This window comes from Oncorhynchus nerka, linkage group LG4 (assembly GCF_034236695.1).
Source record: "Oncorhynchus nerka isolate Pitt River linkage group LG4, Oner_Uvic_2.0, whole genome shotgun sequence".
NCBI classification, from domain to species: domain Eukaryota; kingdom Metazoa; phylum Chordata; class Actinopteri; order Salmoniformes; family Salmonidae; genus Oncorhynchus; species Oncorhynchus nerka.
In genome coordinates this window covers 36,673,816-36,690,673 of record NC_088399.1, presented here as the reverse complement: position 1 = coordinate 36,690,673, position 16,858 = coordinate 36,673,816, and the positions used below count along the sequence as shown (strand labels likewise).

The 16,858-nt window shown below is 42.4% G+C and overlaps 1 protein-coding gene across 1 annotated transcript in view; it reads right to left on the bottom strand.

Moving 5' to 3' along the window:
* The window catches only part of nup214 (nucleoporin 214), a 70,917-nt gene that overhangs the window by 40,530 nt on the left and 13,529 nt on the right, over positions 1-16,858 (bottom strand). Inside the window, 14 exon segments of the mRNA XM_065017487.1 lie at positions 1,583-1,691; positions 2,363-2,530; positions 2,762-3,043; positions 3,143-3,226; positions 3,316-3,401; positions 3,608-3,808; positions 3,898-4,001; positions 4,168-4,326; positions 4,595-4,744; positions 7,840-7,923; positions 8,051-8,130; positions 11,218-11,357; positions 14,478-14,961; positions 15,135-15,293. Of these exon segments, the coding sequence (XP_064873559.1) occupies positions 1,583-1,691; positions 2,363-2,530; positions 2,762-3,043; positions 3,143-3,226; positions 3,316-3,401; positions 3,608-3,808; positions 3,898-4,001; positions 4,168-4,326; positions 4,595-4,744; positions 7,840-7,923; positions 8,051-8,130; positions 11,218-11,357; positions 14,478-14,961; positions 15,135-15,293 (2,290 nt within the window).

Here is a 16,858-nt window from a genome sequence, read left to right as displayed (position 1 = left end):
GGAAGTTCTTCTGAATAAACTGACATTTGGTGCAGTCAAACAATTTCATTCCGAAATACCAGATATTATCTAGAAAGAGCAGAACGTGTGCATTTATTTCTTATTGGCACTTAAGCATAAAATGAACTTTCCTTTTCCCCTTCCCCCAATAACATGTATTATAAAAACAGAAACTGCTGACGGTACCAATTAAAGGGCCCCTCTCCCTCCAGTCTGACTGTGACATCGGGGACGTTGACATTCTCCCTCTGTCACTTTATGGGAACAGTTATACAGGGCTGTGCCAACATCTGTCCATCCTGGCGCCCCTTAGTCACTCTGGTATTGACATGACATGCACAGATGTCATCAACAGCCCTTTTATCACCAATGGCAGTGACTATTTAACTATTTCGTGCTACATAGTTAAATAGTTAACTAAATAGCTACCTGGACTGTCTGCATTGACTGTTTTTCCACTAACTCTTGACTCATCACATACGCTGCCGTTTCTGTTTATTATCTATCCTGTTGCCTAGTCACTTTATTCCTATCTACAGTAGGTACATATCTACCTCAATTTCCTTGTACCCCTGCACATCGACTCAGTACTGGTACCTCGTGTATATAACCAAGTTATCGTTACTCATTGTGTATTTTATCCCTTGTGTTATATCATTTGTAAAATATTTCTGTCTGCATCGTTGGGAACCACTCACACTGTACACTGAAGTACAGTATGCAGCCCCACACACACAACCAGCATAGGCTCGTGCTGAAGTGGGCCCTCGTCCCTCAGGACGTAAACTCAACCACACACACACACTTTATAACACGGTCCATTGCCCATGTGTGCCCATCCCCCACACACATGGACCCTTCATGCAGCACCAGTGTAGTCCTGTCACTGTCTGTACAGCACACCCGCTCACCCTGTTCTTTCTATTGCCCTTATTTGTGTGTGTAGCTGTCTCTTTCTGCATGAGCGAGTCATTGTAAATTTGCCTCGCCAAGCTAAAATAGCGATAACCCCTCTCTCCATCCACCATAGAGTAATCTGGCCTTCAGCAGAACCTCATTTTAAAGCCTTGCCTATCAGAAGACCCTGCATGGTTCAAACTAAAAATACAGTATATAATGTACACGTTTATTAGACTACAAAGAGAGACTTTGTATTTCCGTGACTTTAAAAACATGTTTGTTTTTTAAAGAGACAGTCATTGTGGCAGACCCTGAGGGTCACAGCACTGTCAGCAGACCCTAACACTGCAGCACACAGAAGTTTTCAAATTAGACAAACAAAAACAAACAAGAAAGCTGCAGTGTACAGTAGTTATGTGGACTGTAGGTTATTGTTTACAGTAATGGTTAGACTGGAATCAGCCAACTATTGTAACGATATTAGATAGGATCCACTCAGCCCGTTCCTAATGAAATGTATTCACTGTCTACACATTTCTTATCTACATAATATTTTGTTTCATTTAATGTCCTTTCTACCTTTTGGTAATTGTAATCAGAAAAGGTGCCAAGCATTCTTGAGCCTAGACCCAAGGTGACGCCCTGATGAAGAGGGATAGTAATATTGATGACGATGGATTACCTGATCACAGTGGAGACAGGCGGTGGCAATCCTTTGTCATTGAGCTCCTGTACGTTGACCACCTGGGGAACAGTCTTCAGGGTGGACTCTGTCAGAGAGCCACTGACTGCTGGTTGACCACAAAGAAGAAACGTCAATGACAATGTCATTACAACTGACATTGGGACAACCAGACGCACATATTTTGTCACCTTTTCATTCAATCAATTCAAAATCATAAGGGTCATGTTATTTTGGGTTACCAACAGACTGATGTACACTATATTCAGACGAATAGTCTCAATTGATTAAAACTTTAAACGTACTGTTTAAATAATTTCATGTAATAATTGAATTTATTGATTAAACTATTGTCAACCATTATTCTGCATAGTAAAGTCATGAGGCTGTCAGTTCACCTCTGATCCTGAGGTCTTTGTCTCCCCCTGGTGTCTGAGTATGAACATAGCATTGAGTTTTACTGTTCAAAGTGGAACCGACAATGAGCAGAAGATGCTCTACCGGTCTTCAAACTGTTTTATTGTAGCGAGATTAACAATGAAAGTTTCTTACTAGCTTGTTCTTTTTTCAAACTAGAACGTTATACTGTTAAGGTAACATAGCCTAACATGGTCACACAACACAGAAACAGGTCCCTCAGCCCATGTCCTTTGCAGAGCAGAAAATAAAAAAATGTCAATACATTTCATAATAGGTCTCAAGGCAACGTTGTATGTTGTTACAGTGACAGAAAAACGATCACAAATGCAATGTACTTCCCATTAACTGCAACCCACCTACCTGGTTTCTGATTGGCCATTTGTCTGAGGAAAGCGGCTTTAGCAGCAGCCTGTTGGGCAGGAAGGGGGACGGGTGTGGCCTTCTCAGTAGGCGGGGCCCCGTGCTTCACCGTCTTAGTGGCTAGTGCCGTGCTGTCGGCACCTCCCATGTTGATCTTATTGGTTGGAACTGGAGAAAAATTTGATGACTTACTGTACTACAGAATAGCCCTCTTAAATCCACATAGTACAGCACTTTGACATAAAGTTGGCTGTCCTCTCTGTGACCTTACGGTTGATACTAGAGGGTAAAACATACAATATAAATGACATACTACTTCACAACAGCAAAGTTGTATTACCTGTTGTTCTCCGACCAACCTGGTTAAATAAAAGTCAAATAAGCTCAATAGTTTCCTACCTGGGCTCATGATGGGGCTGAGGCCCAGGCCTTGGCACACCTTGCTGAAGGGAGTGGACTGGATGGCCCCAAACCCTGGGGCTATGGAGGGGGTGCGTACCACCGTGGGGTGGCGGGGCATAGAGAGGGGGAGCATGGGGAGGGGGGCAGGCTCTGGTTCTTCCTCCGCAAAATAATGGGAGTATTCTGGGTCCAGAGCCTGAGACAGGGAGGAGGTGGAGCTCACATCGTCCTGGTCCGCGTAGTATTTGGGAGAGAGGAAGGCCGAGCGGGACAGGTTGGCTGGGGAAAGATAGAGGACAATCAGGAGGGGTAAACGCCACACGTTACTTATACTTCACTGCTCAGCACTGGTCACTGTGTTCTGTGTGTTGGGAGTACCTGGAGCAGTGGAGCGGACTGGTGGTGTCTGCCTCTTGGAGAGAAAGTTACGCAGCTGAGACTGCTTCATCGGAGACATTTTGGCTGCAGAAGTTGAAGGAGTCAAATTACATTTACATCACTCAAGCACAATAGATAACAGTGACACGTGTTGGAAAATGTAAGTATTTTGCCTGGCGATTTCGAGGTGGTCTTGGGAATGGTCTCCAGACTGGCTTTCAGGAGTGCATCCCTCAAACTCTCCAGCTCGTTGTCCAAACTAGTAAACACAGAGGTAATTCATAAGTGACCATTGATTTTTAAGCCACTATGCATAAACAAATAAAACACTACTTTACAACACACATACCCCAGTGAAAAATTTGACATAATTGTTTGTTTTTTTTAAACTTACTGCCTCTAAACAGATCCTCATGCTACAATAAATCTGCCCATTGTATTTCAGGTATACACCCTTGTACATACCCCTGTTCAGTGGGGGTGGTAGCAGCAGGATGGCAGGGCTGGCTGGGGGCAGGAGTGCTCCAGGCTGCAGTCTTGTTGTAGAGCCGCAGGGCGTGGAGGTCTTTGACCAGTGTGTCCAGCCTCTGCTTCTGCTGGTTGATGATGTCCAGGTTGTTGGCCAGGGCTGTGAATAGAGCCTCCCTCTCTGGGACAATCATGTGTCTGGGAGAGACAGAGGAAACTGGTTAGAACGGAAACATACAATGACAATTGTAAATTGACATAGGAAGTGAAAGAGAATTCTCACTCACTTCTGTTTCTTCTTCTTCTCCAGATGTTTCTCCCACTCCAGATCCAACACGTCGTTCACATCCTCCACAGCAAACTTTACATACTGGTACAGCCTGCGGATCTCCTGGTTATGGGGAGAAAACCCAAAAATAAGTGACGGTCCAACAAAAAGTCTACACGGTGAATGATAGTGTTCTGCTTTTGACATTTCTACCACATCCACCCTGAGGAATGATAGATGTTCGATATACACATCTAACCATCCATTCCTTATCTATCCAGAGGCTTACCTTGAGTTGGTCTTCACTGCGTGGGTCCAGTGGTTTCTTGTACAGCAGCTGCAGGTAGCCCCGGTGTCTGTTGAGCTCACTCTGGGCCTTTGCGTCCTCCGCCCCGGCAAAGCCCTCCAGCATGGTGGTCTTCAGAGTGCTGATGTCCCCGTGGAGAGACTGGGGAGAACAAGCACACATAAACATGGTAAGAGCCTACAAGGTCTAGGTGGCTGTACTTAAGTTGAAATGGCAAATTTTGTTGTCATAGACCTGGCAACACCAGGGGGTGTGAGTTCATGGGCCACCTGAATACAGCTGATTGAATGACACGACTGGGTACATTAAATAACAATGGCAACTACAGAGAGCTTCATATTCTGACTCACGCAGGCCTTATCTCTGAAATAATAACATCTAATCAAATGAAATTAAATCCGTACTGTACCTCAGTGGTGTCTTTGATCTCCAGGGTGAAGACGTGGAGGTCCTCAGACTCCTTCCTCAGCTCCTTCATCTCCTCTGTGGTGCCCACTCTGAAGTCTGCCTTGTGGCTGCGTGCCTTCAGGTCATCCAACTCCTTCTGGAAGTGGGCGATCTGAGAGGAACACAATCGGCATGAAGCTACATTGATGAACCATATGGGTCTTTCTATAAACTCGGGTACATGTGAGGATTTCCTACACTGGACAACTTCTTACAGCTGTTGATAATCTGCCATTTTATTTTTTAAGTCAATACATTAAGATATAAGGGGAGCCAGCTACATTCAATAAAATGTAAGTGTTGATTTAAACACTGTTTAACCCTTTCTCATGGTTAGTGTCTTGACGGATGTGTCTAAAATCACGTGATAAAACATTACTCTCCAGTCCTTGCAATTATGGCAGTGCAAGTTGTCGTTTATCATTATATTAGGCATTAATCAGTCAAATTAGCCATTGAACGAGTGTCTTCTAAACGAGTCACCTTACCTTCATACTTAAAACCTAAATCAATACCGTCATGAACGTGGTTCTTCAATAATTATGCACAGTATTTGTTGGACGCGCATTTGGTGTAGAGCTATTTTCACACAAATTCATCTTATCTAGGAAGATATTTTCTTATTGATAGTCAAGTGACAAACAGCTGATGTGATAGCGCATGCAACGCAACAGCCCTGCTGGAAGTGCTGGAAAAAGGTGTTAATGAGGAATGTCCGCTGGTGAGGACAGTTGTGCCTGAATCCACATTGGATCTAATATCCCTTATGAACTGATCTTGAACATCTGTTGTTTGCTTTATTTACAGTCAGGTCTCGTTAGACTTAACATCAAGGTAACGAGTTCATGTTTTCATGCGTTCTTGTGCCTTGGATTGGACAACGAGTCTACTGTGCGCAATTGTGTAGAATAGACTATTGCACAACACAACACTTAATTATTCTGGATATAATTACATTGCCTAGTGGGCTTCTTCACAAAATGATGGTAATTAAATAACATGACAAATACATTTTGGTGTCCATGTTACACAGGTCATTTTAGAAACAATACAAGGGGCTTGAAGTAGCCTACCTGAACTTGGAGCTCAGAAATTCAAGTACTCCAAAAAAATCAGACATTTCCTCAGATAGGTGTTTGAAAAGTCCTTGTAATTACTGTAACCAATTTATAAGTTCTCCTGCTTATAGAAATACCTTATATAAATAAGTATTCAGACCCTTTGCTATGAGATGTGAAATTGATCTCTGGTGCATCCTGTTTCCATTGATCATCCTTGAGATGTTTCCACAACTTTATTGGAGTCCACCCGTGGTAAATTCAATTGACTGGACATGATTTGGAAAGACACACACATCTATATAAGGACTCACAGTTGACAGTGCACGTCAGAGCAAAAACCAAGCCATGAGGTCAAAGGACTTGTCCGTAGAGCTCCAAGACAGAATTGTACCGACGCAAAGATCTGGGGAAGGGTACCAAAACCTTTCTGCAGCATTGAAGAAAAGTGAACAGTGGCCTCCATCATTCTTAAATGGAAGGAGTTTGGATCCACCAAGACTCTCCCCAGAGTTGGCCACCCAGCCAAACTGAGCAATCAGGGGAGAAGGGCCTTGGTCAGGGAGGTGACCAAGAACCCGATGGTCACTCTGACAGAGCTCCAGAGTTCCTCTGTGGAGATGGGAGATCCATCCAGAAGGACAACCACCTGTGAGCACTCCACCATTCAGGCCTTTATGGTAGAGTGGCCAAACGGAAGCTACTCCTCAGTAAAAGACTCTGACCATAAGAAACAAGATTCTCTGGTCTGATGAAACCAAAATTGAACTCTTTGGCCTGAATGCCAAGCATCACATCTGTCTGAAACCTGGCACCATCCATACTGTGAAGCATGGTGGTGACAGCATTATGCTCTGGGAATGTTTTTCTGTGGCAGGGGCTGGGAGACTAGTCAGGATCGAGGGAAAGACAAATGGAGCAAAGTACAGAGAGATCCTTGATGAAAACCTGCTCCAGAGTGCTCAGGACCTCAGACAGGAGGTCAGGACAACAACCCTAAACAGCCAAGACAACGCAGTAGTGGCTTTGGGACAAGTCTCTGAATGTCCTTGAGTGGCCCAGCTAGAGCCTGGACTTGAACACGATTTAACATCTCTGGAGAGACCTGAAAATAGCTGTGCAGAGACGCTCCCATTCCAAACCTGACAGAGCTTGAGGGGATCTGCAGAAAATAATGAGAGAAACTCCCCAAATACATGTGTGCTGTACATGCTGCCAATGGTGCTTCAACAAAGTACTGAGTAAAAGGGTCTGAATACTTATGTAAATGTCATATAAATTTGCCAATATTAAATTTAAAAAATTTAAAAATAAATAATCTTTATTGGGTATCGTGTGTAGATTGATGAAAGAAAACAACCTATTTAATACATTTTATAATAAAGCTGTAATGTAACAAATGTGGAAAAAGTCAAATGGTCTGAATAGTTTACAAATGTACTATAATATTCCCAGTCCATAGATTTAAATAAATAAATTAGGACTATTTAATGATTTCCTTATATGAACTGTAACTCAGTAAAATCTTAGAAATTGTTGCATGTTGCGTTTATATATTTTCTTTCAGTGTATTTAGTGAAGTTGACATTATTTTCACATATTTCGTAATGTAATAATAATTTGAATATCAACGCATTGGTAAGGCCTGCTTTTTGCATGCCTTTTTTTGTGGGGGGGGGGGGGGGTCTATATTAGGCCCTATATGTACAATTATATAAATTATACAATTGTATAACATTGAAGTCCTTGAAAATATAAATGAAGAGCTTGAAAAAAAATTATGACTAAAAGTCCTTGTCTGTATGAACCCTGCTTAAAGGATGTATAGTCCTAGGCCCATGTTGTAAAGGTGGAATTATGGGCAAATTTGCAAATATATTCCCCCAAGTACACGTGGAACTGCATAAAAAAAAAGTTGTTGTTTCAAAGCATTTTGAAATGTTTACACCAACGTCAAACATTAGACCCATTATTTATAGCAAGACCCATATCGCGTAAATTGGTTGGAGCATGGTGCTGGGTTCGATTCCTTTGTGGGTTAACTCCACTGAATGTGTGTGGTTATGATAATAAATAGGATTCATAATCAAATAAAAAAGTTATTAAGTAGCAGTAGTTTGAGAGAAATACTACTGGATTAATATGTTACCTCCTCCAGTATTCCAGCCATGACTGGGTCTGAGCCCTTCCTCTGCTGCAGCTGCCTTTCCAGGGCATTCACACTCAGCGCTGCCTAGAGGACGGCAAACAGACAGATGTCTCGAGACACTGCATTTGTCTCTACTATTATGACCTGTACTACAAGACATTGATTGCTGGTCTAATATCTTATTTATTTGAAAAGGCAGATGTTTTAGTACCTGTGATGTGGGTGCACTTGTCTGGGTGGCTGGGGAACATTTCTGTACAACCGTGGGGGGTGTACCGGTTTGGACTGGGCCTGAAACAGAAAGACAGAATGGATATCAACAATATCACAAACCAAAACAATAAAGATGCTAATGTTGAAATAATAAGTACAGTGCCTTCAGAAATTATTCATACCCCTTGACTTTTCACCACATTCTGTTATGTTACAGCCTGAATTCAAAATAGATTAACATTAATTTATTTAATCTGACCCACCCCACACACACACACACACACACACACACACACACAATACCCCATAATGTCAAAGTGAAAACATGTCACAAAGTCGGAAGTTTACATACACCTTACCCAAATACATTTAAACTCAGTTTTTCACAATTCCTGACATTTAATGTAAGTACAAATTCGGTCAGTTTGGATCAAACCATTCAGTTAGCCTTCCACAATAAGTTGGGTGAATGTTGGCCTATTCCTGACAGAGCTGGTGTAACTGAGTCAGGTTCGTAGGCCTCCTTGCTCGCACACGCTTTTATCAGTTCTGCCCACAAATGTTCGATGGGATTGAGGTCAGGGCTTCAATACCTTGACTTTGTTGTCCTTAAGCCATTTCGCCACAACTTTGGAAGTATGCTTGGGGTCATTTGGAAGACCCATTTGTTACCAAGCTTTAACTTCCTGACTGATGTCTTGACATGTTGCTTCAATATATCCACATAATTTCTCTTCCTCATGATGGCATCTATTTTGTGAAGTGCACCAGTCCCTCCTGCAGCAAAGCACCCCCACAACATGATGTGCCACCCCCTGTGCTTCAAGGCAGAGATGGTGTTCTTCGGCTTGCAAGCCTCCCCCTTTTTCCTCCAAACATAACGATGGTCATTATGGTCAAACCGTTCTATTTTTGTTTCATCAGACCAGAGGACATTTCTCCAAAACGTACTATCTTTGTCCTCATGTGCAGTTGCAATCCGTAGTCTGGCTTTTTTATGGTGGTTTTGGAGCAGTGGCTTCTTCCTTGCTGAGCGGCCTTTCGTAGGACTCGTTTTACTGTGGATATAGATACTTTTGTACCCATTTCCTCCAGCATCTTCACAAGGTCCTTTACTGTTGTTCTGATATTGATTTGCACTTTTCGCACCAAAGTACTTTCATCTCTAGGAGACAGAACGCGTCTCCTTCCTAAGCAGTATGACGGCTGCGTGGTCCCATGGTGTTTATACTTGTGTACTATTGTTTGTACAGATGAACGTGGTACCTTCAGGAGTTTGAAAATTGCTCCCAAGGATGAACCAGACTTGTGGAGGTCTACAGTCGACTGATTTCTTTTGATTTTCCCATGATGTCAAGCAACGAGGCACTGAGTTTGAAGGTAGGCCTTGAAATACATCCACAGGTACACCTCCAATTGACTCAAATTATGTCAATTAGCCTATCAGAAGCTTCTAAAGCCATGGCATCATTTTCTGGAATTTTCAAACTGTTTAATGGCACAGTCAACTTAGTGTATGTAAACTTCTGACCCACTGGAATTGTGATACAGTGAGTTGTAAATTAAATAATCTGTCTGTAAACAATTGTTGGAAAAATTACTTAGGACATCTACTTTGTGCATGACACAACAGACTTGCCAAAACTATAGTTTGTTAACAAGAAATTTGTGGAGTGGTTGAAAAACAAGTTTTAATGACTCCAACCTAAGTGTATGTAAACTTCCGACTTCAACAGTATAACACTCCAAATTGAGCACAGGTGCATGCAATTTCATTTGATCAGCCTTGAGATGTTTCTACAACTTGGAGTCCACCTGTGGACAATTCAATTAACTGGACATGATTTGGAAAGGCACACACCTGTCTATAGAAGGTCCCACAGTTGACAGTGCATGTCAGAGCAAAAACCAAGCCATGAGGTCAGGGGAATTGTGCATAGATCATCAAGGTAGAATTGCAATGAGGCATATCTGGGGACAGTTATGAAACAATTTCTAGAGTGTTGAAAGTTTCCAAGAGCACAGTGTTCTTTAGCATTGGGAAATTGAAAATATGGAACTACCCAGACTCTGCCTAGAGATGGCCATCCGACCAAACTGAGCAACCAGGCATGAATGACCTTGGTCAGGGAGGTGACCAAGAACCCAACGACCACTCTGACAGAACTACAGCTATCCTTGGCAGAGATGGGAGAATCTGCCAGAAGGACAAGAGTCTCTACAGCACTTCACCATTTTGGGCTTTATGGGAGAGTGGCCGGACGGAAGCCACTCCTGAGAAAAAGGCACATGACAGTATGCCTGGAGTTTTCAAAAAGGCATGTGAAAGACTCAGAGCATAAGGCCAAAGATTCTGTGGTCTGATGAGATTTTCTATAAACCATTTGGCCTGAATGCAAAGCTCTACTTCTGGAGATAACCTGTCACAGCTCATGACCTGTCTAACACCATCCCTATCGTGAATCATGGTGGTGGCAGCATCGTGCTATGGGATGCTTTTCAGCGGTAGGCACTGGGAGACTGGTAAGAATAGAGGGAACAGTGAATAGAGCCAAATCCTTGATGAGAACCTGCTTCAGTGTAAAAATGACCAGGGGCGTAGATCTATGTTCCAACTGGACAATGACCTCAAGCATACAGCCGAAGCAACGCTTTAATGGCTTCAGAACAAGAATGTGAAAGACCTTGAGTGACCCAGCCAAAGCCCGGACTTGATTCCCATTGAAAATCTACGGAAATAATTGAAGATTGCTGTTCACCGCCGCTCGCTATCGAACTCAACAGAGCTTGAGGAAATCTGCAAGGGAAAAAAATGGGAGAAAGTCCCCAAATCCAGATGTGCAAAGCTGATAGACATACCCAAGACAACTCAAAGCTGTAATCACTGCCAAATGTACTCATACAAAGTATTGACTCAGGGGTGTGAATACTTATGTAAATTACATTTAATTTTCAATAAATTTGCTAACATTTCTAAAAACATGTTTTCACTTTGTCATTATGGGGTGTTGTGTGTATATGGGTGAAAACATGTTTATATTTAATCCATTTTGAATTCAGGCTGCAACAAAATGTGGAATAAGTCAAGGGGTATGAATACTTTCTGAAGGCACTCTACAGCTGTATGAATTATGCTGTATAAACAAAGCTTATTATTCTCCTTACCTGGCATGGCTGCAGACTTGGTGACTATGGGCAGAGGAGCGGAATGGCTGCTGGGCTCAGAGAAGGCAGCTTTGGGTGTGGAGTTGAAGGAGAAGGGCTGGGAGGCTGGAGCTGCAGCAAGGGTCTCTACTGCCAGGAATCTGAGGGACAGAAACATAAGCATATCTAGCTAAGCCAGCCAACAAACATCTAAGTCAGGGATGGGCAACTTTGATGGGGGTAGGGGCCATAAAACACAGAACTCATCATGAGGGGCCGGCAGTGGCTCGTGGGTCTGCGTACCCACATCCAGACGCTGCACTTGATGAATTTATGAAATTGCTTCTCCAAATATTATTAAAGATGCACCTGTTAAGAAACTGACTGTTAGAAGAGTTAAGGCTCCATGGATTGATCAGGAAATGAAAAACTGTATGGTTGAAAGAGATGGGGCAAAAGAAGCGGATAATAAGTCTGGCTGCACATCTGACTGGGTGACTTACTGATCGAGGAAAATATGGTTGAAATGACTAATTATGTATACATTCCAATCAGAAACTGACTAGTCCAAATGCTATAATGTACGGTACATGTGAGTTATCCCTCTTGCTCCCTTTCCCAATTGTATATAATGTAGTCAGGAGTTAGTAACAATAATAGGTCTGTTCCTTAGTTCATTCAGTTGTACAAATCTCCAGGTGGTGGGAACGGGCCATCTCCAAATGGTCGGGAATGTTGATTTATGCTGACTGGCCTTGACTTCGTGCTGATAACGCGGAGGCTTGAAAGTTAGAGGGGCCCTCTGTTTGTGAAACGGAACGTTTGGAAAACGCTGACGTCATTTTCAGTTTATAACCTGTGGAAATGTGTGTAAGCATTTAGTACTCTCTGGAATTAAACGCTCTTACCTGGCTTCTAAGACTGGTCTCAATCTATTTCATGCATAATTAATGAACTTACAATTCATTAATGAATTTAGAAATGAGTGCTAATTGGTTTTGGGAATTAAAGCATAGAGGAATCTAAAATTCCTCTATCACTTACTGCAAATTGAGAAAAGATGTGACTAAACTCAACAAAAAGAAGAAGAAACTGTATCATGAAGCCAAGATCAATGATATAAAGAATGATGGGAAAAAAACTTGAGCACTTTAAATGAAATGGGCAGAAAGAGAAATTTAACTCCATCTTTCATTGAATCAGGCCCAAACAAAAAAACATTTGATGTTGCCAATTAATTGAATGATTATTTCATTGGCAAATTGGGCAAACGAACAGTGAGCCATCGTATTCATGCATAAAAAAAACAAGCATCGCAAGTTTGAATTTTGTAAATTTAGTGTGAGAGGTGGGAAAATTATTGTTATCGATCAATAATGACAAACCTCCTGGCAATGATATTTCTCTGTTAACAAATGAAGAACAGACGTTCAGTATGCTAATAAAGGGCACTCAACAGATGTTTTGTTGAAAGAAATTGATAATAAGCTTGTGGGAGCTCTACTGTTCGATTTTAGTGCAGCCTTTGATATTATTGACCATAACCTGTTGTTGAAAAAAACTTGTGTTTTATGGCTTTTCAACCTCAGCTCTGAATTCAGGATATGGCAATCTACAAAATATAACTCAAAGGGTTTTCTTTAATGGAAGCTTCTCTAATGTCAAACATGTAAAGTGTGGTGTACCGCAGGGCAGCTCTCTAGGCCCTCTACTCTTTTCTATTTTTTACCAATGACCTGCCACTGGCATTAAAACAACATGTGTGTCCATGTATGCTGATGTTCAACCAAATACACCGATGTTCAACCATATACACATCTGAAATCACAGCTAATAAAGTAATTGAAACCCTTAACAAAGAGCTGCAGTCTGTTTTGGAATGTGTGGCCAGTAATGAACTGGTCTTGAACATCTCTAAACTAAGAGCATTGTATTTGGTACAAATCAATTCCCTAAGTTCTAAACCTCAGCTGAATCTGGTAATGAAAGGTGTGGCTGATGAACAAGTTGAGACTAAATTACTTGCCATTACCTTAGATTGTAAACTGTCAAGGTCAAAACATATGGTTGTAAAAATGGGGAGAGGTCTGTCCGTAATAAAAAGAGATGCTCTGCTTTTTTGACACCATACTCCAAAAAGCAAGTTCTGCAGACTGTAGTTTTGTCTTTTCTTGATTATTGTCCAGTCATGTGGTCAAATGCTGCAAGGAAAGGCGTAGTTAAGCTCCAGCTGGCCCAGAACAGAGTGGCACGTCTTGCTCTTCATTGTAATCAGAGGGCTGATATAAATACAAGACTGACTGCATCACTTCTTTTAATAAGAAACATTACATTTGTTGAAAATCCAAAATTGTTTGCATAGTCTACTTACAAACAGCTCTGACACACACACTTACCCCACCAGACATGCCACCAGGGGTCTTATCACAGTCCCCAAATCCAGAACAAATTCAAAAAGCGTACATAGAGTCATTAATACATGGAACTCCATTCCATCTTATATTGCCCAAATAAACAGCAAACCTTGTTTCAAAAACAGATAAAGCAGCACCTCACAACGCCTCTCCCCTCTTTGACCTAGATAGTTTGTGTGTATGTACTGATATGTAGGCTGTGTGCCTTTACACTTTTTTTTTATGTAGTTCTGTCCTTGAGCTATGCTTGTGTATTAATGTTTTGTATTATGTCATGCTTCATGTTTTGTGTGGACCCCAGGAAGAGTAGCTGCTCCTTTTGCAAGAGCTAATGTGGATACTAATAAAATACCAAATTCAGCCCCCCCCCCCCCACCACCACCTAGCGAACAAAACATTTCTGTTACACTCCTCATGACATCAAAGAGGATAAAAAGTATATTTGAAAGATTTTTTTGCGATGGGGCGGAGAGAAGATTTAGCAATTTGATAACTAATTTCATGCAAATCTACACATTTTGCCATAGGGTGGATGATAACTGATGATCAATGGGCCCCACCCCAGGTGGTAATTCATCCATGCTTACTACAAGATTAGATAGCGGGCCACTAGACTAACAGTAAATAAATAAGTAAATAACAAATGAAATAAAACTAATTTGCCGACATGGGCTAATTAAGTTACTGCTGATGCACAAACAAATTTCAAAAGTGTATTCTATTACTCGAACTCTCAACAGTAAGTTGAGACCCTAACAGAGTTGTTTTTAACTGAGTTGAAATTGGTCCGCATGTCAGTTGCTCATACCTGATCTAAGTGAAATGTAAACAGTCAAAGTTATTCAGGTACTTATATTAACCTCTCACCTGTCATTGAGGTTCATCTTCACAGCGGGAGTGGTTGGCTCGGGGGTGCCTCGGAGTACCATGATGGGGGAGGCGGTGGCCAGGCGCTGGGGGATGGGCTTTGGAGTGGGGGCCGGAACTGGAGCCATTTCGACCACTGGAAGTTTGGGGGCACTGACGGAGAAGGCCGAAGCTGCGGCTGGAGTCTCTGTCAGGGGCTTGGAGGAGAAGGATAAGCTACCCGAGGTGCCCAAGGCTGGGCTCGCGCTGAAGGCCGTAGAGCCCCCCAGAAAGAAGGCGGAGGGAGCAGTGGAAGAGGGGGGCATGGAGAACGAGAAGCCGGATGAGGAGGCTGGAGCTGCGGTGAACAGTGAAACAGAGGCAGGGGAGGAGGCAGGGGGAGGAGGGTTTGGTGTGGTGGCCAAGGGGAGGCGGAGCGGAGGGAACGCCGCAGGGGCTGATGGGAGAGAGGAGGTAGGGTAAGGGGGTGGGGGAGCTGCAGATCCTGCAATGCAGAGAGGAGAGCTGCTTTTAGTGGATCCTATCAAAACACTATTATAAATACTTTACAGTATGATAGTAGTATAGGTATTGCAAGTTTCATAAGACAAATGTATTCAGTGAGATAGAAAAAAAATACACAATATTAAATGTGAAAAAGCTGGAGGTCCTCCAGACCTGCAGGGGGCAGTCTCTCTCCGTCCAGGGCCAGGCTGGTGGGGGCAGCGACCAGCTGCTTGACCCCAGAGTTGAAGTTGAGCAGTGAAAAGGGGCACAGCACTCCGTCTGTAGACAGCAGCAACAGAGTGGGCGCCGGGGGCAAAGTCTTCTCATCGGCTGTAGTGACATAGCGAGGAAAAGAGACATCAAGTACAGTATTTTGTTTATACACATTTTTTTATTTTACCTTTATCTAACTAGGCAAGTCAGTTAAGAACAAATTCTTATTTTCAATGACGGCCTAGGAACAGTGTGTTAACTGCCTGTTCAGAGGCAGAACGACAGATTTGTAACTTGTCAGCTCGGGGGTTTGAACTTGCAACCTTCCGGTTACTAGTCCAACGCTCTAACCACTAGGCTACCCTGCCGCCTAGTATAACTAACTAAGTATAACAATTGGTAGCAAGAGAAAAACACACAGGAATACACACACTTTAACTGAAACAAAAAGGCAAACACCCAGCCAGACAGACACACACACACACACACACACACACACTGAAGCTCATGGAAGATGCACACCCACACACAAGTACCCAGGACATTAACAAAAGCCGAGACAAGTACAAGGACAGAGCATATGAATTGCTATATTGCTGTGAGACGTGAGAGACCTTGAGTTCTTAGTAAGAAACAAAGCCCAGAGCACTTGAAGAACAACCAGCACTAAAGCCAGTGTGATGAGACAAATAATGAGTCTGCTTGCCTGAGACTGCTCTCCAGAGAGAGAACAACAGTTTGTAAAGCTCAAGGTAAACCTCATCAGCATTCTCAGACATGCTTGTCTGGTTCTGTTGTTTGTTGATGTCCTCTCATTCGTCCGAGTCATTGTAATGAACGTGGGCCTCCACCCCCTCTCTTTCTATCCAATACAGCCTCTCCAATATAGGTCTCTCGAGACAGGGCTTGATCAGAATACAATCACTTAAAAATGCTACTCAAATTGATAGTTTGGTTTGCTGGTGGAGTCTTAAGCAGGGAGCCCAGACAGCAACATCAGATACCAGATACCAGTAGATACCGAGACAGTAGACAGTAGCTTATCACTATTCATCTGACAGCTGCCAAAAAGCTGCCAAAAAGAACGTGCAAACCAGCGCCGCATACCAAATGCTACTGACTGACACTGAGGAGCGGAACATTGCAGTGCATAAAAAATAAAAATAAACTTCACAGACGAGAGTAGTGTTTTCTTTCGACCAATCGATTGGTAGAAATGTTAAAATGTATATTTTTTTCCATATATAGACAAACCCTATGTGTTTTAATAAAATCAACTATACAGTGCTTTCGGAAAGCATTCAGACACCGTGATTTTTTCCACATTTTGTTACATTTACAGCCTTATTCTAAAATTTGTTTAAAAAAAATAATTTTCATCAATGTACACACAATACCCCATAACAACAAAGCGTAAAGAGGTTAAGAAAACAAAACAGAAATACCTTATTTACATAAGTATTCAGACACTTTGCTATTAGACTCCAAAAACCAAGCCGTGAGGTTGAGGGAATTGTCCGTAGAGCTCCGAGACAGGATTGTGTCGAGGTACAGATTTGGGGAAGGGTACCAAAAAATGTCCTCAACATTGAAGGTCCCCAAGAACACAGTGGCCTCCATCATTCTTAAAATGGAAGACTCTTCCTAGACCTGGCCGCCCGGCCAAACTGAACAATCGGGGG